We start from the raw sequence: 24,526 nt of genomic DNA on the forward strand, positions 1-24,526 counted from the left end.
AGTACTGGAGGGAAACTTTAGATGCTTCAGTGAATGACTTTGATTTTTTTTTTTTTTATGTAGAGACACAAGTTCTACGATTGTTTGTGTGTGGATTGTATAGATTAAATCTTTTGTTTATTAAAATCTTCTAACATTTTTAATATAAATAATATTAATCGTTTATGATAATTTTTTTACAATTTTTAATCCCGCAGCAACGCGCAGGGTACCAATTTCTAGATATCTATATATACTAAAGCCCAGTTCCAAAATCACTGTTCATCATGTGAGTAGGAGCACTGTTCACCAACAGTGAAAGGGCGGAAATGCCCTCGGTTAGTTTCTTTTATTCCAACTTTCTCTGTTTTGACCGCATCATTTTCACTTTACCTTTTCTCTTCGTTTTTTGATCTCCGTTGCTCTGCGATTTTCTCCTTCATCGCTCCCTCTTTTTCTCTCTATTTTTTCTCCGACTTCTTTTTTATACTTCTTTTTTATTTGTTAATATCGATTTGTTGCCGTTTATAAATGATTCTCATCGTTTATTTTTGCAGTTTTCTATGAAGGTTTAGTTGAACATGGGGAAATCAAGAGTTGCTGCTCACAAAAAAACTGATGCGAAGTGAGATTATGTTTTTTATTTCCATTTTGTTATGAATTTTCACAACTTTTTGCGATTTGATTGAAGATCTCGATATGAACCGTCAATTTTGAATTTTTGTTTAATTTTCTGTACACCTGTTGGTTGCATGTCCAAGAAATTCCTTTTTTGGGTATCTTCATTGTCCAAGTTCTTGATATGTTTCTGTATCTTTGAGAATCCGTTATTTATCATTTCTCCGTCAATGATTTTGACAGGCTGGTTCATGAGTTTCTCTGTCTGGATTATACTTATCATCAATGTAAGTGAAAACAAATATAAAGTTGTACTGCAAACTTGACTTTTGAAAAGATCACCACCAAGCTCTGTTTGATATTAACCACATATCTCATCTTTATTTGTGTGTCGGTGTTGGTTTCTGATTTTCATAGGTTGAAGAGTAAACGTGGAGATGCGAGCAAGGAGGTTGCGAAGGATCCGAACAAGCTTAAGAGGCCTGCAAGTGCCTTATTCGTTGTCATATACGTTTCGTTTTTCCAATGATTTACTTGTTGTAATTTATGAATTTTTCGTTAAATTTTATCTAGAGAGGATGTTTTTGGCTAAAAATTTTTAAGATTTATTTTCCACTTTGTTTCGATTTTTGGACCTCTTGGTGTTTCAAAGACACAAACCAACACACAACCCACATATTAATAACATTATCACTCCTACCTGTTAATTTTATTATTTTTTTCAGATAAAATTTGAGGCCAAAGTTGTTTGCTTTTTTAGTTTCTGCTGCTGCTCGGCTGCCTTCGGACTAGGTAATGAACTCTTCTTCCCCAAATATCTCTTCTTCTGATTGTATAATCTTCATGGTCTGTTTGGGCTGTTCGGTTTTCAATTGGATTCTCTCTGTTGGTTCTGTGTTTGAATTTGGAAAAATACATATGTTGCTTTCATAGTTTGATTAACAATTCTATTAGAATTGGCTAATTCTTTTACTAAGCATTCGTTTGTACTCATATTTCTAACATTGGAGGTTTATTCTAATGTAAGATGGAAATTGATGTTATGAAGAGTTTAAAATGTCAGGTCGAAACACTGTCGTTCTACATGCAACTGAGCTTCTCAATTTCTTAGTTTCTGAACATTTGAGGTACTCTTCTTCTTAACAATGCGTTCTCTCCACTTCCTTATCATAAGTTTGGTCACCGAGAGAGTGGAGAATGATTTCCTGAGTTCTCTTGTGTTGATTATTTAAGACTGAAACTAATGATGCTTTTGTTGAGGAATAAGCTTTTAAATGAAACTAAGCTGCAGAAACAAAGTCCAGGGTAAGTTGAGGGGTTTGAGGGGGTAAAAGTGGGATAATGAAGGGTTAGAGAGGAAAGTAAGGGTGGGACTAGGTGAAGGTTTGATGGAAGCTAACTCTTAAATATGATGTCGTTGAAAAACAAAGTCAAAGATAAGTTGACGGGTTTGAGAGAAAGTAAAGGTGAGATTAATTGGAATTAGGCCATTCACTAGAATGGATATATTCTTATGTGTATTTGGAATACAAAGTAGTATAATATGTGATATATGTGGTTTATACTTTCTATACTTTTTCTTATGTCTTTTTATGCCTTGGTCCAATTACCTTTTGAATTCAATCTGTTTTTTTAGAAACTTGGTTGCAAGAAAAAGTTGGAAGGGCAACATAATTGGAAAATTGGGTTACAACAATCACCCTCTAAACTGCAGAGGAGTCTGCATTTGAAGTTCTTTTCGACTGGGATGAGAAGATTGGAGTCCCGAGAGCATTCATAATTAGAAATGAGCATCAGATTGAGTTTTATTTGAGTTGATAACTTACCTTTATGTGCATTTTTGGTTTGGCTCTTATTTGAAATATTTTTCTAATTGTGATCATTGTGCCTCATGTTTTGTTAGGATTTTGATATTCTAATTTCTTTGTATAAGATTAGTGTATGTGTTAGGAATTTCGGGTTTAGTCATTTTTGTATACTATCACAAGATATGTGCTTGCACTTGCTAATCTTTTTTGCTATGTTTGTATAAATATTATATTGATGTGGTTATCAGAAATAAGAAAGTGACTTCAAATGCCCATTTCATTTGAGTCTTATCTTTTCCGTCTGAATATTAATAATCAGATCAAATTCTCTGACCTAAGCCGTAAATTTTGTGGGTTGAAAAAAAAAACACTGTGAATTATGTGAAGTGGAATGAAACCATAGGTTTTTGTAATACATTTGCAAATGAACATTATTATGCTTTTGTAATATGATGCTCTCTTAATTTTATTATGTAATTTGTTTTTGTAATACGATGATCTCTTAACTTGCTTTTGCAGATCTTCTTTGGTTCCTATGCTAGCTTTGTGTGTCTCCATCTCCAAATAATTTAGTTGAAAATCACTAATATGCATGCAAATTTGAAAGGGTTTTGATCTTTCGATGAGTTTAAAATGTTTGTTGGTGGTTGGTTGTATTGCTGTCAAATATTTGTTGGATAGTTTGGAACGGAGAAGTTGGTTGATTTAGAGAAACTGAATACACATGGAATTTGGAAGAGTTTTTGGTCTTATATTGGTTTAAACTACTTTTTTGGCAATTAAGAGTACTGGAGGGAACTTTTGGTGTTTCATTGAACAATTTTTGTCATATTTTATCAATGTAGATGACACAATATTTCTTAACGTTTTTTGCATGTAAATAGCCCAAAGTTCCATAACCTTTTGTATGTAAGTACTGCTGTTGATCGAAAATCACAAAAACTAACCAAGTGGAATGTGTTGATCTAAAATATTCTATGTACATAGATAGCCAAAACTTCTACAATTTTATGTGGAGTATCAATTAAATATAGCAATGAATTGTATTAATCTCTAATGACAATTTTTTATATCTTTCAAACATAATGCTTTTTACATTTTTTAATCCCGCAACAACGTGCGGGCAATAATTTTTAGTAACTACACTAAACGTTGGTGGAAAACACTGTTCATTAACGGTGCCGTTCCGGTTTTGTCCCTGTTCTAACGCGCGGTTTTCAGCCTTTTAAAAGATGCTACAGAAATGAGCGATTTTGCCCCTGTACAATGAGCCTACAGACGGAAAGGTGCTCGAACCTTTTCTCACTTTCTTCCGTTGCTTTTTCCTTTCGCCTGCTCTCTGTTTTTCTGCTTTTCTCCCTGTTCGATCTTCGTGTTTCCTTGCTTCTCTGTTTGTGTTCATCGTCTGTCGTCTGAAAAGGTGGTTTTTCTGGCTGATTGCGGTGTTTCAGGTGGTTTGTCTATTTTATTCTTTTTCTCTTTTCTTTGATTAGGAAGAAAAATTGTAGATCGATTGGTGTAAAATTAAAATCTTTGCGTTTTTTTTATCAGTTCTTTCCTAATTTTTTCGTGTTTTTAGCATCGTTGTTTAATCTGATTGCATTTTTTCTTTCAAGAAATACTGCTCTATCAATTTTAGGGTTTCTCTATGCAATCTTGGAAACCCTTTTCGATTAAGGTGTCTGGGTTTTTTATTTGGAATGTTTTATGCATTTTTTTCTGATATTTGTGTTTGGTTGTTCCATCTAATTGCAATTTTCATCTTGGGAAATTTTGGTCTTTTAGGTTAGGGTTTTCCTGTACATCGATTGTCTGTGCATCGATCCTTCCCTAAAACTTTAAAAAAGAGGGATGGTCATCCTTAATTTTTGGGTTTTGCTCTGCATGTTTCGGTTTTTTGATGTGGGTGAGGATTTTTTTATTTTTTTATTTTTTTATTTTTTGTGTTTTAGTTAAATGGCTAAACATTTCTCAGAAACACATGTGGATGATCAGAACGAGAGAGAGACAGTTAAAAAACGTAGTCTATGTGAGTTCATTGTTGCTACATTGTTGAATATATTAAGAATGATGTGATAAACCGGAGAGGGAATCATCAGCTTATGGATGTGTTAACACATCCAATGTGTTGTATTCTTTTTGCTACTTAAACATGTTAACACATCAATTCTAAAAAAACTTGGTCTGCTACTTTACTTACGATGGTATTGGTTTACTCCAACGATAATGGCTAGCTAGGATAGCCTTTCTTTATGTCTTAATTATTGATAGTGCTATCATCATGGCAGGCTATGTTGGAGCAAAAACTGTGCAGGCAAAGACATAAGAGTGATGGCTTTTGGAATGAAATGCAGAGGATATCCTTTTGCGCTGCTTAAGTAAAAGTTTCTTCTTCTGTTATGTTTGTCTGTTGGATATTGTAGAAAATTAATATAAATTGTATATTCATGATAACTGACTGATTAAGATTACTTACAAGAGGTATATATGTAGAGAAGAGCTCAACATGAGGGTGCAAGAGAGCTATTGGTACAATAAAGAAAGGAAAAGTTGTACGCCACTACAGCACTACGCTGGGTGCTAGCCAACATGATAACAGTACTTACAAGATAACAATAACAATATAAAAATGATTAAGGTGGGAAACATACATTACGTCCAATAGATATCTTTTTCTTGGGACTAATATATGTTTACTGTTCTTTAAATTCATTTATTAATTTTATGTGCTGGTCCTTTTAGCTGTTTAGGTTTGGGTTTTAATCTAAAATGCTTTTACCCAATTATTTTGGGGTTTGATTTAAGAGTGTTATATCTTTTTCAATTTTTATTTATACAGATAGTGAAGGAATGGTGAGGATTGGAAGGCAGATGAGTGTACAAGTGAGAGGAAGATTGAAGAAGAAAGCAGTAAAATGCAGTTGGGTCCTTAATGCACTCCTAATGAATAGATTGAGAAGTTTAAGGTGTGTGTTTTCTGCTCAACTTTGGGAAAAAATTTGCATCTTTTTTACAGTATGTTATTTTCTTTATGTGATTTATGTTTGTTGCATTGTTGATTTGCTTTATTGTTTCAGGATGTTGAGAGTTTGAGAAATGCTGGAGGTATCATCATCTCAGCTTCTGATTTTTAAAACCATCCATCATGGAACCTTGAATTTTTTTTATTATTTAAATTTTTATTTATATACAATAAGGTCCGGATAGTATAGGTATAATTTTTAATTAAATTCTTGAATCTTTGAATTTTATATCAATTTCATTTGACGTTAATCAGTCATTGTTTGTAGATTGCCAATAATCAAAGTGATTAATCACTAATTGGAAATATTTAAAGTGTAATTTTCTATAACCCCTTTTCCTTTTGTACTTTTATTGAATACGTTATCAATTTTCTGCTTAATTATATGATTTCTTATCTTAATAATGTTTGCATCTTAATACTTAGCTTAAACTAGTAAATTTTGCCCGCACGTTGTTGCGGGAGCGAAAATATAACTATAGATTATGTTTTTAACATATAAATATGCAAAGAGTTATAAATACTAAACATGAAATGAAACAAATAATTTTCCGAAGCTGTGTAAGTTGATATGATTTACAGAAAATACATTATCAAATGCCTTATCATCAGTACACAAAAATGGTTAATCTAGTATTCCCCCTTGACAGTGATCCTAAAGAGCCCATTGTTTATATACATAAAAAAGAACGGAGAATTCATGTTAGGATCAACTATTTACACACAAAAAAATGTGAAATCAATACTTCTTTTTTTTGGATAACACATGCCAACATCCTCTTAACACATGAGCAAAAGTTTTTTGGTTGAAGCAGTAACTGCAGAAAAAACAATATTGATCATCAGAAAAAAAAAAAAGAGAAGCTAAAAATGAAAGAGAAAAGGAGAAAAGGAAATAAGACAGCAAACGTGCAGAAAAGAAAAGAGAAACAAAAGAAAAGAGCTTACAAACATACGTTGCTTTATCACATTTTTTAATATTTTTTTTGTCCTGCCACCCATTTTTTTATTATTATTTTATCTTTTTCTGAACTAAAAGAATCTTGCCACATTAAGTTTAGCTTGTATTTTTTAATTTTTTCTTTTGCCTTACGAAAGACTTGTCGTGTCACGCCGGGTTTAACTCACATTTTTCAAGATTTTTATTGCCTTACCATCAGTTGCTTTATCACATTTTTTAACATTTTTTTTGTCCTGCCATCAATTTTTCCTGCCATAAGTTGTTTTATCATATTTTTTTAATATTCATTTGTCCTGCCACCAATTTTTTTTATCATTATTTTATCTTTTTCTGGACTAAAAGAAAGACTTATCGTGCCAAAATCTCTTTTTTTTAAATTTTTTTGCCTTAGAATCAGTTGCTTTATCACATTTTTTTTAGATTTTTTTGTAAGAATTCTCATAAAAAGATTAAAAAAAAAAAGACTAAGTATATTTTTTGCTCTATCATGGTCATCAGTTTAGGTAGCAATCATTTATCCTAATTCATTTTCAAATTAGGATTCGAATTCAAAATACAAAACACGAAAATCCAAATTAAACAGAAAATTCAAATTCACAACGCAAAAACCTAAATGCATCTAACATTTATTAACACAAAAGAAGCAAAAGCTAGTCATGATAACAATTTGATCAGTTAAGAAAATCTCTTTCTTTTATCATTTTACAACTCTTGTTTTCAAAAATATTTAAACAAAGCGATCTCTATCTTTTAAATTTCAGTCTCTAAGCAAACCTCTACCCTATCGCACTGTTAGCAACCAATTTTTTGCCTTGGTACCTAAATCCATACATATACTCTCTTTAAAATTATACTCTCTTTAAAAATTATATACCTTGATGATAAAGAGCTTGCAAAGCCGCAATGAAAAACTGGAAATTCGACCAACAACTTTTGCTGCAACTAAAAATCAAAGCAGATCAGAAAAGTACACCCAAAGCTTGAAAAAAAATTAAATCACACACAATCAGAAAAATAGAAAACTCACCAGTAAACGTTTGATCGTATCCTTAACTTTTTCTGAAATCAAAAATCAAAACACATCAGAGAACCACACATAAACCATGAAAAAAAAATTGAAATTATATAGCTGATGCACAAATGGTTTGCAAACGCATATACAAAATTTCCAAAAAACAAAGACAAACGTTTCCTGAAATGAAAAGAAAAGCAAATCATAGAGCCAAATCGAAGACCACCCAAAAAATATTTAAATTTTGTTCGACAAAAAGCCCAAAAGAAAGAGTAGATTTTATATACACACCTTGAACACAAAGAGCTTGCGAAATCGCACATGAAAGCCCCAAAATTGGGACATGAGCGTTTCCTGAAACCAAATAAGCGCACATATCAAACCCCCAAAATGAAAAAAAATAAAATTTAAAGAAAAAATCCATCTGCAAATCGAAAACCACCGAAAAAAATTAAATCAGATAAACTAGAAAAAACGCAAAACTCAATGGAACAACACTGGCGTGGAAGAGAAAAAAAGCAGAAGGTGAGAATGGAGAGAGAAGCGAACGGAAAGAAAAAGCTAAGAAGAGGCTGGAAACGGAACAATAGAAGAGCAGAAATGGGTATGGGAAACGGAACAACGAAACAAAAAGCAGGCTGTGTATAGAGCGAGAAAAGCAAACCTCACGATGACCAACACGTGGTAAGAGAGGCCCCGGTTCCCCCAACTTTTCCAGCCTCCTTCTGTTAAATTCACTGTGTATCATATTTTTTAATGTTTTTTTGGTATTCCCGCCGGTTATACATAGGATTAAAAAATTAAGAAGGTATAAATTTTTATTGTTTCTTGTGCCACAAACCATGTGGCCCGGTCTTAATCACATTTTTTAAATATTTTTTTGCTCTTCCCATCAGCTATACATGGGTTTAAAAAATTAGGAAGGTATACATTTTTATTGTTTGTTGTGCCACAAACCACATGGCCCGATTTTAATCACATTTTTTTAATATTTTTTGTCTGCCCACCGGCTAGGTTTAAAGAATTAAAAAAGGACTAAAAGAAAGACCCCACAGATGGAGGAACGGGTGAATAGGAAGGGCAAATTCGGGATTTTACTGTACAACAAAGACAAAAAGTAACTGCTGAAGACTAACTTGAGGGGCATTTTAGTCCGCACACTGCCCTAGAACAGTAACCATCGGTTTGGGTTTTAGTATATATAAATATGTTAATCTGTCCCTTTTTTATATAGAATTTAGTGCAAGTTATTCTCAATCACACAGGCATCTGTAACATCAGGCTGGCATCCGCAGCTTCACGTGGACATCTGTTCACACAGTGTTGTTATAATCCATTTGACTAATATATATACAAATTATCTTTTCACATCATTTAAATACATGGCAAATTACCTGCTTGCATATTGAAAGGTTAAATTGGATATCCAAAAGTATAAAAGTAGACATATGTACTAGAGATATACCCTCTCCTCATATTTTAATCTAATATGTTCTTTCACAAATTTAGAAAATATGGACAAGGTTTATCTTTAGTGGTACGATGTCTATATAAATTGGTAATGGTTAATTCCTCTGAAGAGAAGGAAATGATGATTTTTACTCCAGATAATCAAAACTGAGTTTACCAATTTACATAAATTTGATCCGTCTTTGTTGTACTAAATTGCAATATACTTATCTTTTCTAAGACGTTATCCAAATTCTCAAGCCAGGTATGTATCCAATTTCACTTACTCTTTATATCTCAATGCATTTGTTTGTATAAATTAATATAACGTTAGTCAAAACTGAACAATTTACAAATTATGCTCAATCTATTTTTAATAATTTTTTAGTTGTTATTACCTACAAACTTTCTTATCCTGCAGCAACGCGCAGGCACCACTTCCTAGTCTGTACTATGGATCGAACTTGGTTCAAACTTCTTTAACGTTAATTTTTTGGGTTTCGCTTATTCTGTTGTTGTTGCATTCAAGAATTATAATGTTGGAGGGAGTTTGAGGCTTGGATGTAAAATCAATTTCAAAGGCTACTGTGATAATCGTATGTATCATCGGACTTGCATGATTGCCGAATATGGAGAAATCAATGAGTGCAAGTTAAATACGCCTCATGTTTTCATCTGGTTTTGTACCTTTGACCATGTAAAGAAAGGAAGCTACAATGGCGTCACCGAGGCCATATTTGACTTCTACCCAATGACAGATGATCTTCCTGATGGCAGAGCCGTTGATTGTTACAAGATAAAGGTGACAAAGTGTGGGGTCTTCCCAATGTATGCCCCAGTTGATTCGATATTGGCATCGAGGACGAATCATTTCCGTATTTAGTGGATCTCATGTTTAACAGGAGGGCAGCCAGACCTGATCTAAGTCTGTGAATTATTTTTTAATTTACATGCTGTTTCTTTATTTGTGCAATTGAGATATACAAGTCAACTACTGCAATTGCTAAACTAAGTTTTCATCTAGTCTCTGCTCTCCAGTCAACTGCTATCACATCTCTTACTAGCTATTGCTTTGAGATTCCTAAGGAGGGAAATCCGTCCTTCGTCTTTGTCTATTCGGTCTGAACAGATCTATTCTAGTTCTTTAAGAAGACTAGCTTGGATCTGAAATTCTCACACCAGTTGGTACTTTATGTTGCTCGTCCTCAATCCATATAACCACTGTCTTTGTAAATTTAGTCTACAAAACATCCCTGGCCTCAATCCATATAACCACTGTCTTTGGAAGGGTTTTTTTTTTTTTTTTTTTTTTAATTAGAGATATGTTAGGATTACATGTAGGTAAGCTTTTTAAAAAAAAAAAACAAAATTTGGTTGTGTGAAATTACATTTCTGCCTATATTAGTTATTCATGTTCTTTTTTAATTAAAGGGTTAAATTGGTAATTTCATAGAATTTTAGTTGATAATGAGTGTTTTATTAATATACAGTTTAGATATTTGTCAATATCATAATATTTTATTGATTTTGTAATAAGTACCCTAAATTTTAACCCACATACTATAATAGTAATAAAGATTAGGGTAAACTGCCAATTTAGTCCCTGAATTATCACCTTAGTGAAAATTAGGTCCCTAAACTATTTTTTCAGAAAAATTAGTCCCTGAATTATAAAAATCTGCCAATTACATCCCTAATGTTATATTCGAAGCTACTATATTCAATTTTCCATCAATTTAAGTCACGTTACTTGCATGTGATACACATTGAGGGCTAGATTGGTAGTTTTTCATAAAGAAATAGTGTATGGAGTTAACTTTGGAGGAGAAATTGGTAGTTTTTCATAAATAAATAGTGTAAGTTAACTTTTAAGGGTAAATTAGACATTAAATTCGCAACATATATGAAATGTTAAGCACTTATAAATAAGAAAATGATGGTATTACATTCTAAAGTGTGTCAAGTGACTTAATTTGACTAAAAATTAGATAAAATAGCTTTGAATATAATAATAGGGATGAAATTAGCAATTTCTAATGAATTTAGGGACTTACTTTACTGAAAAAATAATTCAAGGACCTAATTTTCACTGAGGTGATAGTTCATGGACTAAATTGGCACTTCACCCTAAAGATTAAGTACCTAAAACCCTCTAATCTTTTAGTGTCAATCCAAATTGGTCTCAACATTTTTAAATATTCTAAACAAGTATCTAACATATTAAAAATGTCACATTTGTTAACTTTTCAAACTTAGATTATATTCAAAACCCATCAACTCGGTTATCAAAGACAATATTAATATTAGTTGTCTCAAAATCCGTTAGTTGTCTCAAAATCCATAGATGATATAATATGAAATATGATGATCAAACATGTATTGAATTGAATAAAAAATGGACCAAAATTGAATTTAAATCAGAAGGACAATCACTTAACAAAAAAGAGGGTTAACAATTTAGATAAGGTTTCAATGAGTTTGTTTTTGTTTACGTGATTTCCTCATTCACCGATTTTCAACTTGTAAAGCTTCTATTTCTTTGTGGGTAGTGAAGATGGTGATGGCCACATCATGTAATCCATACCATTTTATCAATCTCCATGACCTTATTCTCAATGTTAGCGGCTTGAGTTGTAGGGTGGAGTTGGTGGTTTTGCGTTGGGTTTGGAGGTGATGGCATGATGGTGGTGGTGATAACAGTTAGTTGGTGGAGGCTAAGCTTCCATGACCTTCCATTGATTTGAGAGACAAAGTAATCCTATCTAATTTAATAAATGTTTAACTAGGGCTTAATAAATGTGAAATTTTTAATAGGTTGAGTACTTATTTGGAATGTTCAAAAAGGTAGAGACTAATTTGAAATAACACTAAAAGATTGAGAAGTTTTAGGTACTTAATAATAATAATAATAATAATAATAGAGGTTAGGTTGATCTTTGAATTTTCGGCACTATTGACTTACTATTGAGGTTCTAGAATTGGACGAATTTTTGTAAAAATGATCCTTGAATCACGCAAATTTGTGGAGAGAAGTCAAATACGTGACTAATTAGTGCTTATACATTATGTCAGAATTTACTGATTTAGAGTGAAAATCTATATGTATAACTTTATAAATCTATTGTTTGTAATGATGGTGATGGAGCTTGCCGGGTGCCCTTTCTGCAACGTCGTTCTCAAGTGCGCATCGGGAGTTTCGCAACATGTCACAACTCTTCTCAGCATCAGTCGTAAGCAAGGTATTAAATATCGGTAATATCGAAAATATTAGTAGTCCGAAAACACGGAAATATCAATGGAAATATCGGTAAAATATCGATATCGATAAAAATTACATGGAAACCATGAAAATTGTAAGAAAAACTTGGAAATTTTAATTGAAACTTTGCAAGATGTTTATTTAGTCAATTATCTATTAGTTTATCACAAAAAATTGAAAAGAAATGCATTGCATGATGAATTTAACTGATTTAAATTGATTATATAGCGAACTGGCAAACATTGTGAGTGTAAAAAAATATGTAGTAATTAATGAAAAAAGTTTAAAGACACCACAATCATTATATATAATGAATTAGTACAATATTTTACATTTTATATATTGCATTTTTTTTCTCTCAGATAACACACACAGACTGACACATAGCCTGAATATTTTGAAAGCAGGTTTGGATTTTTTTTTTCTTCTCTCGGATAACACACACACCCCACTTCTACACACACACATTTCAAAGTGCACCCCACTTCTACACACACGCGCACAGACACACTGTAACAACCCAACCCCAAATTTTTATATATTTTCGTGGTTCCCCAAATAATTATGAAATTATCGTTTTAGTCCCCTATTTTAACCAAATCTGAAGCTTTCATCTTGATTTCCAAATTCTCTCAAGCTACACATGGCAGCACCCTAGCACCCTCACGTATCTCTCTCTCCCCACCCAGTGACCTCTTTCTCCTTCTTTCTTCTCTGCACTCACTCTCCTTCTCTCGAAGACCCTCACTCTTTCACCCTTTGACCCACACCCGAGAGCACCCACGCACACCCTTCGTGGTACTCCGTCGACGGCATCGTCATCACCTTATACACGCCGTCGTTTCTCTCTCTCTCTTTCTCTCTCTCCCGTCGCTGCGCAACTCGGCGAAACCCCAAGAACCTCCGGCGAGTTCTTCATGGGTTATGGTTAGGTAAGCCTCGAACCTCTCTTTCCGTGTTGGTTTGTTGCTTAGATGTGATTATTGAGGTTACTCTGTCCTTTTTACCAAGGATTTAGCACGGAATCAGCCCGGGAATAGGCGCACCCATCTCCGGCGAGACCGTGGGTGTCGAGAGGTTTTCCGACCACCACGGGTCGTTTCACGACAAATGGAAGGTATAAACGCACTCCTCTCGTCTCGTGCTTTTGTTTGATACCTAGATCGGGGTCTAGAACCCTTGTTTGTGGTCGGCCGGAGCTGTAGAAGCTCCGGCGTTCTTCTCCGAGTAGCACGGTTAAAAAAATATCGCGATATTTTGCCGAAAACCATTTGGATACCTATTTAAATATCCATTACCTGAAAAACCGATTGGTGTCATTCCACGAAGGGTTTGGGTAATTTCCTTCCTACTTTAATTTTTATTTGTACATATCTGGTGCAATCCAATTGGTGTCATTCATCTTACTCGCTTGTTATAAAGAAAAGAGAGATGGAGTTCATTGGGTTCTTTCAAGTTCTCATCGTCGTCACTTCCATCAGTACTCTGTTGTACACGTGCTTCAGATCATTAACATTTTCTTGTTGGCCTTTTTTGATAGGATGCTGTTAGTAATTGTTGGTTGTTAGTGCTAAGTATCATATCTGTTAGTAATTGTTGATTGTTAGTGCCAATAATAATTGGTTGGTTAGAGATAAGATTTGGGAAATATCTTGTAACTGCCTTTAGCTTGCAGTTCGGTATAAATACTGAACACTTGTGCAAATGCAGGGCATATCTTGTAAAAGAAGTTGTTGAATAATACTGAGAGGAATATTACTGTACAAGTGTAAGGTTAGAACAAGGGGTTCAATTATTGGTATCAGCCAGTAACAAACCTCCACGTTTCCCTTCTTGTATGACGAGAGCAACGACGCGTGCCAAAACCATGGATACGCGATTAGCAGCTCTTGAAGGTTCGGTTCAGGAAATCCAATCTTCCGTCGCAACGATCGGGTCGACAATGCAGAATCTGTCCGCTGTAATCGCATCAATGGAGTCTCGATTCTCAGCCTTGGAGTTTCATTTTTCAGGCGCTGATCGTCCTCATCGTGCTCATGCTGACCATGGTGATTCTGCAAATCAAGTGGGTGGGTCGGAAGAAACCTTGTCTGATCCAATTGCTCATATGGGTCAGCGTTTTCCCCGTCAAGATTCGTCGGGCGATGATGATATCCCAGCCCCTCAAGAAAAGTATGATGATGATGATGATGATATCCCAGCCCCTTTAGAAAAGTATGATGTGTTTATTAGTTTCAGAGGTGAGGACACCCGCAATACTTTTACTAGCCATCTTCACGCTGCCTTACTCCGGAAGAAAATTGAAACCTACATAGATTACAGACTTGTGAGAGGGGGTGAAATTGCACCTGCCCTTCTAGAAGCAATCGAGAAATCTATGCTTTCGTTGGTCATTTTCTCACAAAACTATGCATCTTCCACCTGGTGCTTGGATGAACTTGCACATATACTACACTGCAGGGAAAAATATGGCCAGTTGGTTATTCCCATTTTTTATGGCACCGGTCCATCAACGGTACGAAAACAAAAGGGGAGTTATGAAGTTGCATTTGCCCAACATGAAAAACGTTTCAAGGGCGCTATCGGCAAGGTGAACGTGTGGAGGGCTGCTTTGACGACTGCAGCTAATCTATCTGGCTTCTCAAACGAAACAGGGTAACTAATTCTATAACTTGTAGTGTTTGTTCAAAAAACAAAAAAAAAATTCTATAACTTGTAGTGAATTCTACTCATGAAAATTTAACGCATGCAGGATTAATTAATGAATGCCTGTAACTAATTATTAGTTGTCCGTCATATATTTGCCAGGACGGAGGCCGATTTAGTTACGGAAGTTGTAAACGAAATTTGGAGCCAGTTGAATAGAAAATCGTCAAGTGTTTTAAAGGGCCTTGTTGGAATGGAAAGATGCATTCATGAAATTGAGTCATCATTATGCATTGATTCACTTGATGTATACACTGTAGGTATTTGGGGCATGGGTGGCATTGGCAAGACCACCCTTGCTGATGCTGTGTTTCATCGACTCTCTTCTAAATTTGAAGCTTCTTGTTTTCTTGAAAATGTGAGGGAGAAATCGGCAAAAGATGGACTAGTTCACCTGCGAAACACACTTCTTAGTGAGATATTAAAGGAAAATGATCTAAACATCGGCACTCCAACTATAGGATCAGATCTTGTTAGAAAGAGGATGGGAAGTACGAAGGTCCTCATTGTTCTTGATGATGTAAGTGATTCAAAGCAATTAAATTTTCTAGCTGGAGATCCTGCTCTGTTTGGCCCCGGAAGTAGAGTAATTATAACAACTAGAGATAAGAGCCTACTTCAGAAAAGTGTTGAACATAAGATATACGAGGTTCAGGAATTAAATTCTGATGAAGCTTTTCAACTCTTTCATTTGAGTGCTTTTGGAAATAACATTTCTAGAGTCGATTGTGCAGAGTTGTCAAAACTTGTGGTAGATTATTGTGGAGGGATTCCATTAGCTCTTCAAATTTTGGGTTCCTCATTCCTTCAATGTGAGAGCAAAGAAGATTGGCTGGATGAATGGAAAGAATTTCCAAGAGAAAAGATCTGGAAAGTGTTGAGATCAAGTTATGATGGATTAAAAGAAATTGAGAAGGAGATATTTCTTGATATAGCATGTTTTTATCAAGGGAAAGATGTGTACATTGTAAAAGAAATGCTAGATATATGTGGTTTTCGTGCATCGGTAATTGGAGCTCTGATTGATAAGTCTCTCATATCAATTTCAACAAATAACAGCCTGCAGATGCATAATTTGTTACAAGAAATGGGTAGGTCAATTGTTCGTGAACAATGTATTGAAGAGCCCGAAAAATGCAATAGGTTATTTGTTGATGAGGATTTCAATCGGGAATTGAAAACTAATACGGTAAGATCGCCAAATGCATCACTTCCATTTAAATTTTATGTATATTGAATTGTATTCACATTTATACTTTGTTCTTTATTCTCAGGGAAGTGCAACGCTACAAGCCATTTTCTTTAACAGGTCTGCGATTAAAGGGATACTCTTGGATCATGCAGACTTCGAAAATATGTATGATCTAAGGTTGCTATACGTTTATAATTCTAGCCGTAACAAGTACTGCAACGTAAAAGTTTCTCTTCCCCATTCTCTTACTTATCTTGACTGGGAGGGATACCCTTTCAAATCTTTGCCATCAAAACTTTGTCCGGAAAATCTTGTTGAGCTTCAAATGCGCAACAGCCAAGTTGAGCAACTTTGGAATGAAGGCCAGGTATGTCTATGCTCATTTAACTTCGTACATTAATGTAGTGTAGAAAGTTACTTTGATCAGGCTAAGTTGTTAATACTTGCAATTTATCGGTTATTTGTTGCAGAATCTTATGAAATTAAGAGTGATGGATCTTGGTTTGTCCAGAACTCTGATGAAAGTTCCAGATCTCTCCCGAAGTCCAAACATTGAGCATATAAATCTGAGTGGAACTGCAATTGAAAGCCTACCTGAAAGCATTGGTAATTTGAAATCTCTTGAGAAACTTGATCTGAGTGGAACTGTGATCAAGTGCCTACCTGCAAGCATCAAAGAAGCTTCTCGGCTGATTAGTCTGCAGTTAACCAATTGCAGGAGCCTTGAATCTTTACCAGAGCTTCCAGGGGTACGTTGGCTTCAAGCACATGGATGCACATCACTCAAGCAAGTGTTGAGCTCAAAGACTGCGCTTACATTAGGTTGGGATGAGTATAAAAATTCTCAAGGACTTCAAGAGCAACTTACATTTTCAAATTGCATAGAAATGGGATGGGATGCTTGGTGTGATTCGCAGTTTAGAATTATGCGAATGGCAACTGCATTGTCAAAGCACTTTAAACAAGAAGATATTGAAGTAGCATCTCATCTTGAGTTTGAAGAAGAAAGTAAAGTACGTCTCCCTCTCTCTCTCTCTCTCTCTCTCTCTCTCTCTCTCTCTCTGTTGTTAAATTGAATAACTCGGTTTCTCTGCTCTCTAACACATTTATTGATGAACAGGAATATGTTTTTAGATCTCCAGTCTGCGTTGTATGTCCTGGAAATATAATTCCAAGATGGTTTTCATATGAAGTTGATAAATCTTTACTATGGATCAAACTTGGTCCAAACTTCTTTGACACTAATTTTTTGGGTTTCGCTTATTCGGTTGTTGTTGCATTCAAGAATTATAATGTTGGAGGGAGTTTGAGGGTTGGATGTAAAATCAATTTCAAAGGCTATGGTGATCATTGTATCTATCATCAGAGTTGCATGGTTGCCGAATATGGAGAAATCAATGAGAGCAAGTTTGAAACGCCTCACGTGTGCATCTGGTTTAGTACCTTTGACCATTTAAAGCAAGGAAGCTTTAATGGCGTCACTAAGGCCATATTTGACTTCTACCCAATAATAGATGATTGTCCTGATGGCGGAGTCGTTGATTATTCCATGATTAAGGTGACAAAGTGTGGGATCTTCCCAATGTACGCCCCAGTTGTTGATTTGATATTGGCATCAAGGATGAAACAGGTGAGGGAGCTAAACGTAGAAGCACACGAATCATTTCCTCATTTAGTAGATCTCATGTTTAACAGGAGGGCAGTCATTGGTAATTTGAAATTTCTTGATCTGAGGGGAACCGCTATTAAAAACCTACCTGCAAGCATTGGTAATTTGAAATCTCTTGAGAAACTTGATCTGAGTGGAACTGCGATCAAGTGCCTACCTGCAAGCATTGGTAATTTGAAATCTCTTGAGAAACTTGATCTGAGTGGAACTGCGATCAAGTGCCTACCTGAAAGCATTGGTAATTTGAAATCTCTTGAGAAACTTGATCTGAGTGGAACTGTGATCAAGTGCCTACCTGCAAGCATCAAAGAAGCTTCTCGGCTGATTAGTCTGCAGTTAACCAATTGCAGGAGCCTTGAATCTTTACCAGAGCTTCCAGGGGTACGTTGGCTTCAAGCACATGGATGCACATCACTCAAGCAAGTGTTGAGCTCAAAGACTGCGCTTACATTAGGTTGGGATGAGTATAAAAATTCTCAAGGACTTCAAGAGCAACTTACATTTTCAAATTGCATAGAAATGGGATGGGATGCTTGGTGTGATTCGCAGTTTAGAATTATGCGAATGGCAACTGCATTGTCAAAGCACTTTAAACAAGAAGATATTGAAGTAGCATCTCATCTTGAGTTTGAAGAAGAAAGTAAAGTACGTCTCCCTCTCTCTCTCTCTCTCTCTCTCTCTCTCTCTCTCTCTCTCTCTCTCTATCTCTCTCTCTCTCTCTCTGTTGTTAAATTGAATAACTCGGTTTCTCTGCTCTCTAACACATTTATTGATGAACAGGAATATGTTTTTAGATCTCCAGTCTGCGTTGTATGTCCTGGAAATATAATTCCAAGATGGTTTTCATATGAAGTTGATAAATCTTTACTATGGATCAAACTTGGTCCAAACTTCTTTGACACTAATTTTTTGGGTTTCGCTTATTCGGTTGTTGTTGCATTCAAGAATTATAATGTTGGAGGGAGTTTGAGGGTTGGATGTAAAATCAATTTCAAAGGCTATGGTGATCATTGTATCTATCATCAGAGTTGCATGGTTGCCGAATATGGAGAAATCAATGAGAGCAAGTTTGAAACGCCTCACGTGTGCATCTGGTTTAGTACCTTTGACCATTTAAAGCAAGGAAGCTTTAATGGCGTCACTAAGGCCATATTTGACTTCTACCCAATAATAGATGATTGTCCTGATGGCGGAGTCGTTGATTATTCCATGATTAAGGTGACAAAGTGTGGGATCTTCCCAATGTACGCCCCAGTTGTTGATTTGATATTGGCATCAAGGATGAAACAGGTGAGGGAGCTAAACGTAGAAGCACACGAATCATTTCCTCATTTAGTAGATCTCATGTTTAACAGGAGGGCAGTCATTGGTAATTTGAAATTTCTTGATCTGAGGGGAACCGCTATTAAAAACCTACCTGCAAGCATTGGTAATTTGAAATCTCTTGAGAAACTTGATCTGAGTGGAACTGCGATCAAGTGCCTACCTGCAAGCATTGGTAATTTGAAATCTCTTGAGAAACTTGATCTGAGTGGAACTGCGATCAAGTGCCTACCTGAAAGCATTGGTAATTTGAAATCTCTTGAGAAACTTGATCTGAGTGGAACTGTGATCAAGTGCCTACCTGCAAGCATCAAAGAAGCTTCTCGGCTGATTAGTCTGCAGTTAACCAATTGCAGGAGCCTTGAATCTTTACCAGAGCTTCCAGGGGTACGTTGGCTTCAAGCACATGGATGCACATCACTCAAGCAAGTGTTGAGCTCAAAGACTGCGCTTACATTAGGTTGGGATGAGTATAAAAATTCTCAAGGACTTCAAGAGCAACTTACATATTCAAATTGCAAAGGAATGGGATGGGATGCATGGCGTGATATAGTTACTGATTCACAGATTAGAATTATGCGAATGGCAACTGCGTTATCGAAGTATTTTACACAAGAGGAAATTAAAGTGGCATTTCATCTTGAATTTGAAGAAGAAAGTAATGTATGTCTCTCTCTCTCTCTCTCTCTCTGTTGTTAAATTGAATAACTCGGGTTTTCTGCTCTCTAACACATTTATTGATGAACAGGAATATGTTTTTAAATCTCCAGTTTGCATTGTATGTCCGGGAAGTGCAATTCCAAGATGGTTCCCAAATGAAGTTGATAAATCTGTACTACGGATCGAACTTGGTTCAAACTTCTTTAACGCTAATTTTTTGGGTTTCGCTTATTCTGTTGTTGTTGCATTCAAGAATTATAATGTTGGAGGGAGTTTGAGGGTTGGATGTAAAATCAATTTCAAAGACTCTTGTGATCATCGTGTCCATCATCGGAGTTGCATGGTTGCCGAATATGGGGAAATCAATGAGTGCAAGTTTGAAACGCCTCACGTGTTCATCTGGTTTAGTACCTTTGACCATGTAAAGCAAGGAAGCTACAATGGCGTCACCGAGGCCATAGTTGACTTCTACCCAATGACAGATGATCTTCCTGATGGCAGAGCCGTTGATTGTTCCAAGATAAAGGTGACAAGGTGTGGGGTCTTCCCAATGTATGCCCCAGTTGATTCGATATTGGCATCGAGGATGAAACAGGTGAGGGAGCTAAACATAGAGGCACACGAATCATTTCCTTATTTAGTCGATGTCATGTTTAACAGGAGGGCAGCCAGACATGATCTAAGTCTCTGAATTATTTTGTAATTTACATGCTGTTTCTTTATTTGTGCAATTGAGATATACAAGTCAACTACTACAATTGCTAAACTAAGTTTTCATCTAGTCTCTGCCCTCCAGTCAACTGCTATCACATCTCTTACCAGCTATTGCTTTGAGAGTCCTAAGGAGGGAAATCCGTCCTTCGTCTTTGTCTATTCAGTCCGAACAGATCTATTCTAGTTCTTTAAGAAGAAGACTAGCTTGGATCTGAAATTCTCACACCAGTTGGCACTTTATGTTGCTCGTCCTCAATCCATATAACCACTGTCTTTGTAAATTTAGTCTGCAAAACATCCTAGGCCTTAATTTAAGGAGCCTGGCTTTACCTCATTCGGCTTTCCTGAGTCCAATTAACTTGATAGTCACACAGACCAAAGGGCCTATGATATTGCATTTTGGCTCTTCCCATGATGCGCCTATCACATCTCTAACTTTATGATCTTACCAGACAGTCCTAATCTCATGCGCCTCATTGGATGTCTAGAATTGGCTTGGGGGGTTGGATAACTGTTACCAGACAGAGACTCAAATAGTGTTGAATGAAGAAATGAATATCCACTTGTATAGTTACATGTTCTTTTGAAAGCTAATTGTACGCAAATGTAAAATCAAATTACTAAGAAGGATAATACAAACACGGAGAATGATTCTGTGATGTATACATAAGCAAATAAGAAGGATAAATTAAAAGGTTAAACTGGTAATTTCATATAATTTTAGTTGACAATGAGTGTTTTATTAATATATAGTTTAGATATTTGTCAATATCATAATATTTTATTGATTTTGTAGTAAGTACCCTAAATTTTAACCCACATACTATAATAGTAATAAGATTAAGTACCTAAAATCCTCTATTCTTTTAGGGTGTGTTTGTTACACCTCCTTAGAAGGGATTGGCTTGGACTAGCTTAACTAGGATTATAATCCTATGTTTGGTAAGGTTCTGGACTAGAATACGTGGGACTCGCCTCGACTACGATGCACTCCGCCCTTCACTAAACCTAATTAGCTAGTCCCCTGCTTTCGCTTGGTATTAAGCGGGACTACGGAAACGAGGTGGACATCCAGTTCCAGTTCACAGGCTCCGTTTTTTTTTCTGCAGCGCTGTCATCGTGGCCAGGCCGTCGGTGGTGCTTGGAATTGGGAAGTTGACTTTTTGAAAATTGGAGGAGTTCTCAGGAAGGTTGGGTCTTGGAATCGAGATGGCTGAGATTTTTTTTAATTGATTTGGGGATTTTGAAAATTAGAGGGCTGAGACCTCCAAACCACGAACTCACCCCATCTTTCAGATATGCTAACATATTTCAAGTGCAAGGGAGAGGGATGGAAGATTTGGATGTTGATTGTGAAAAGCTTATAGTATGCAAACCTGATCTTGATTGTATAAAGGCTCTGCATTTTGACAGCGAGGTAATTTGGATTCCAATACCCCAATACAAATTCTCTTATCGATGAAGAAAATTAAGAGATTGATGCAGGATTTGACAGAGAGAAAATGATGGGGAAGATAAACGATGAAGGGTATAGGAAGGAAAGGAATTAAAATGTTCTTGGTTCCATTCATCTCCCAGACTTCACCCCTTTTATTATTAATTTTTGTTTAATTTTCAAGTGAATTAAAAATGGCCAAAAAAATATTGTATGTTACTTAATCCGACACTGCACCAAACACTAAGTTAGTCCAGCTTAGTCTAGTTTAAGCCAGTCTAGCTTAATCCCTGAAGCTAGTCCAGTCCAAGATAGTCTGGTGCAACAAACGCACCCTTAGTGTCAATCCAAATTGGTCTCAACATTTTTAAATATTCTAAACAAATACCCAACATATTAAAAATGTCACATTTGTTAATTTTTCAAACTTAGATTATATTCAAAACCCATCAACTCGGTTATCAAAGACAATATTAATATTAGTTGTCTCAAAATCCAAGTTTCAAATATAGATGATATAATATGAAATAAGATGATCAAACATGTATTGAATTGAATAAAAAATGGACCAAAATTGAATTTAAATCAGAAGGACAATCACTTAACAAAAAAGAGGGTTAGCAATTTAAATAAGGTTTCAATGAGTTTGTTTCTGCTCATGTGATTTCCTCATTCACTGATTGTCAACTTGTAAAGCTTTTAGTTCTTTGTGGGTAGTGAAGATGGTGATGGCCACATCATGTAATCCATACCATTTTATCAATCTCCATGACCTTATTCTCGATGTTAGCGGCTTGAGTTGTAGGGTGGAGTTGGTGGTTTTGCGTTGGGTTTGGAGGTGATGGCATGATGGTGGTGGTGATAACCGTTAGTTGGTGGAGGCTAAGCTTCCATGACCTTCCATTGATTTGAGAGACAAAGTAATCCTAGCTAATTTAATAAATGTTTAACTAGGGCTTAATAAATGTGAAATTTTTAATAGGTTGAGTACTTATTTGGAATGTTCAAAAAGGTAGAGACCAATTTGAAATGACACTAAAAGGTTGAGAAGTTTTATGTACTTAATAATAATAATAATAATAATAGGGGTTAGGTTGATCTTTGAATTTTCGGCACTATTGACTTACTATTGAGGTTCTAGAATTGGACGAAATAATAATAATAATAATAATAAGAATAATAATAGGTTGATCTTTGAATTTTCGGCACTGTTGACTTACTATTGAGGTTCTAGAATTGGACGAATTTTTGTAAAAATGATCATTGAATCACGCAAATTTGTGGAGAGAAGTCAAATACGTGACTAATTAGTGCTTATACATTATGTTAGAATTTACTGATTTAGAGTGAAAATCTATATGTATAACTTTATAAATCTATTGTTTGTAATGATGGTGATGGAGCTTGCCGGGTGCCCTTTCTGCAACGTCGTTCTCAAGTGCGCATCGGGAGTTTCGCAACATGTCACGACTCTTTTCAGCATCAGTCGTAAAACACGACACGGGCCGCGTGATATGGTCAACTGCAGCCACCCACCCTGTGGCAAAAGTCTTTAGTTTGAATGCTTCAAAGTGCATTCCACGAAGTGTTTGGGTAATTTCCTTCCTACTTTAATTTTTATTTGTACATATCTGGTGCAATCCAATTGGTGTCATTCATCTTACTCGCTTGTTATAAAGAAAAGAGAGATGGAGTTCATTGGGTTCTTTCAAGTTCTTATCGTCGTCACTTCCATCAGTACTCTGTTGTACACGTGCTTCAGATCATTAACATTTTCTTGTTGGCCTTTTTCTACTACTTTTTCTTCTTCTTCGGGCGATGATGATGATGATATCCCTGCCCCTCGAGAAAAGTATGATGATGATGATATCCCAGCCCCTCGAGGAAAGTATGATGTGTTTATTAGTTTCAGAGGTGAGGACACCAGCAATACTTTTACTAGCCATCTCCATGGTGCCTTACTCCGGAAGAAAATTGAAACCTACATCGATTACAGACTTGTGAGGGGGGGGGGGGGGTGAAATTGCACCTGCCCTTCTAGAAGCAATCGAGAAATCTACGCTTTCGTTGGTCATTTTCTCACAAAACTATGCATCTTCCACCTGGTGTTTGGATGAACTTGCACATATACTACACTGCAGGGAAAAATATGGCCAGTTGGTTATTCACATTTTTTACGGCACCGGTCCATCAACGGTACGAAAACAAAAGGGGAGTTATGAAGTTGCATTTGCTCAACATGAAAAACGTTTCAAGGGCGCTATTGGCAAGGTGAACATGTGGAGGGCTGCTTTGACGACTGCAGCTAATCTATCTGGCTTCTCATACGAAACTGGGTAACTAACTCTATAACTTGTAGTGTTTGTTCATAAAAAAATAAAAAATATTCTATAACTTGTACTGATTTCTACTCATGAAAATTTAACGCATACAGGATTAATTCACGAATGCCTGTTACTAACTATTAGTTGTCCATCATATATTTGCCAGGACGGAGGCCGATCTAGTTATGGAAGTTGTAAACGAAATTTGGAGCCAGTTGAATACTAAATCGTCAAGTGTTTTAAAGGGCCTTGTTGGAATGGAAAGACGCATTCATGAAATTGAGTCATCATTATGCATTGATTCACTTGATGTATACACTGTAGGTATTTGGGGAATGGGTGGCATTGGCAAGACCACCCTTGCTGATGCTGTGTTTCATCGACTCTCTTCTAAA

The 24,526-nt window shown here is 35.7% G+C and overlaps 3 protein-coding genes across 33 annotated transcripts in view; 2 read left to right on the forward strand and 1 right to left on the reverse strand.

The window, feature by feature from the left end:
* The window catches only part of LOC126620704 (disease resistance-like protein DSC1), a 53,832-nt gene that overhangs the window by 10,978 nt on the left and 18,328 nt on the right, over nt 1–24,526 (forward strand). For 4 of the 30 annotated variants that reach the window (XM_050288936.1, XM_050288934.1, XM_050288947.1 and 1 more), the window contains exons 1-6: nt 13,466–14,763; nt 14,917–16,003; nt 16,089–16,373; nt 16,477–17,019; nt 17,127–18,320; nt 18,456–19,458. In XM_050288936.1, coding sequence (XP_050144893.1) covers nt 13,946–14,763; nt 14,917–16,003; nt 16,089–16,373; nt 16,477–17,019; nt 17,127–18,320; nt 18,456–19,458 — 4,930 coding nt within the window. In that variant the 5' untranslated portion in view covers nt 13,466–13,945. Of the gene's footprint in view, nt 1–13,465; nt 14,764–14,916; nt 16,004–16,088; nt 16,374–16,476; nt 17,020–17,126; nt 18,321–18,455; nt 19,662–19,746; nt 20,440–24,526 lie in introns of those variants that run through there. The other 26 variants (XM_050288940.1, XM_050288952.1, XM_050288965.1 and 23 more) reach the window with 25 other exon arrangements.
* LOC126620708 (uncharacterized) lies at nt 402–5,757 on the forward strand. Its single transcript, XM_050288972.1, has 7 exons — nt 402–604; nt 1,015–1,081; nt 1,323–1,389; nt 1,661–1,724; nt 4,694–4,783; nt 5,245–5,371; nt 5,483–5,757. Exons 1-6 carry the CDS (start codon nt 561–563, stop codon nt 5,246–5,248), a joined length of 336 nt encoding a protein of 111 aa, XP_050144929.1. The 5' UTR covers nt 402–560; the 3' UTR covers nt 5,249–5,371; nt 5,483–5,757.
* LOC126620710 (uncharacterized) lies at nt 5,960–8,121 on the reverse strand. Of its 2 annotated transcripts, none has more exons than XM_050288975.1 (4): nt 7,692–8,121; nt 7,416–7,447; nt 7,263–7,324; nt 5,960–6,245 (listed from the first exon to the last, which is right to left on the reverse strand). In XM_050288975.1, exons 1-4 carry the CDS (start codon nt 7,822–7,824, stop codon nt 6,167–6,169), a joined length of 306 nt encoding a protein of 101 aa, XP_050144932.1. In that variant the 5' UTR covers nt 7,825–8,121; the 3' UTR covers nt 5,960–6,166. The 2 variants fall into 2 exon arrangements, with proteins under 2 accessions (XP_050144932.1, XP_050144931.1); XM_050288974.1 differs by having other exon boundaries at nt 7,263–7,330; nt 7,692–8,106.

Source organism: Malus sylvestris, chromosome 5 (genome assembly GCF_916048215.2).
Source record: "Malus sylvestris chromosome 5, drMalSylv7.2, whole genome shotgun sequence".
In the NCBI taxonomy this organism is placed as follows: domain Eukaryota; kingdom Viridiplantae; phylum Streptophyta; class Magnoliopsida; order Rosales; family Rosaceae; genus Malus; species Malus sylvestris.

Excerpts from the sequence above, each read along its gene's own strand:
- LOC126620708 (XM_050288972.1), top strand. The coding sequence starts at position 561 with ATGGGGAAATCAAGAGTTGCTGCTCACAAAAAAACTGATGCGAA. Across the intron at positions 605-1,014 it reads CACAAAAAAACTGATGCGAA|GTTGAAGAGTAAACGTGGAG; the intron begins GTGAGATTATGT and ends TGATTTTCATAG. Across the intron at positions 1,082-1,322 it reads CGAACAAGCTTAAGAGGCCT|ATAAAATTTGAGGCCAAAGT; the intron begins GCAAGTGCCTTA and ends TATTTTTTTCAG.
- LOC126620710 (XM_050288974.1), bottom strand. The coding sequence starts at position 7,824 with ATGGATTTTTTCTTTAAATTTTATTTTTTTTCATTTTGGGGGTTTGAT. Across the intron at positions 7,448-7,691 it reads GCAAGCTCTTTGTGTTCAAG|AAAAAGTTAAGGATACGATC; the intron begins GTGTGTATATAA and ends TTTTGATTTCAG. Across the intron at positions 7,331-7,415 it reads ATACGATCAAACGTTTACTG|TTGCAGCAAAAGTTGTTGGT; the intron begins GTGAGTTTTCTA and ends TTTGATTTTTAG.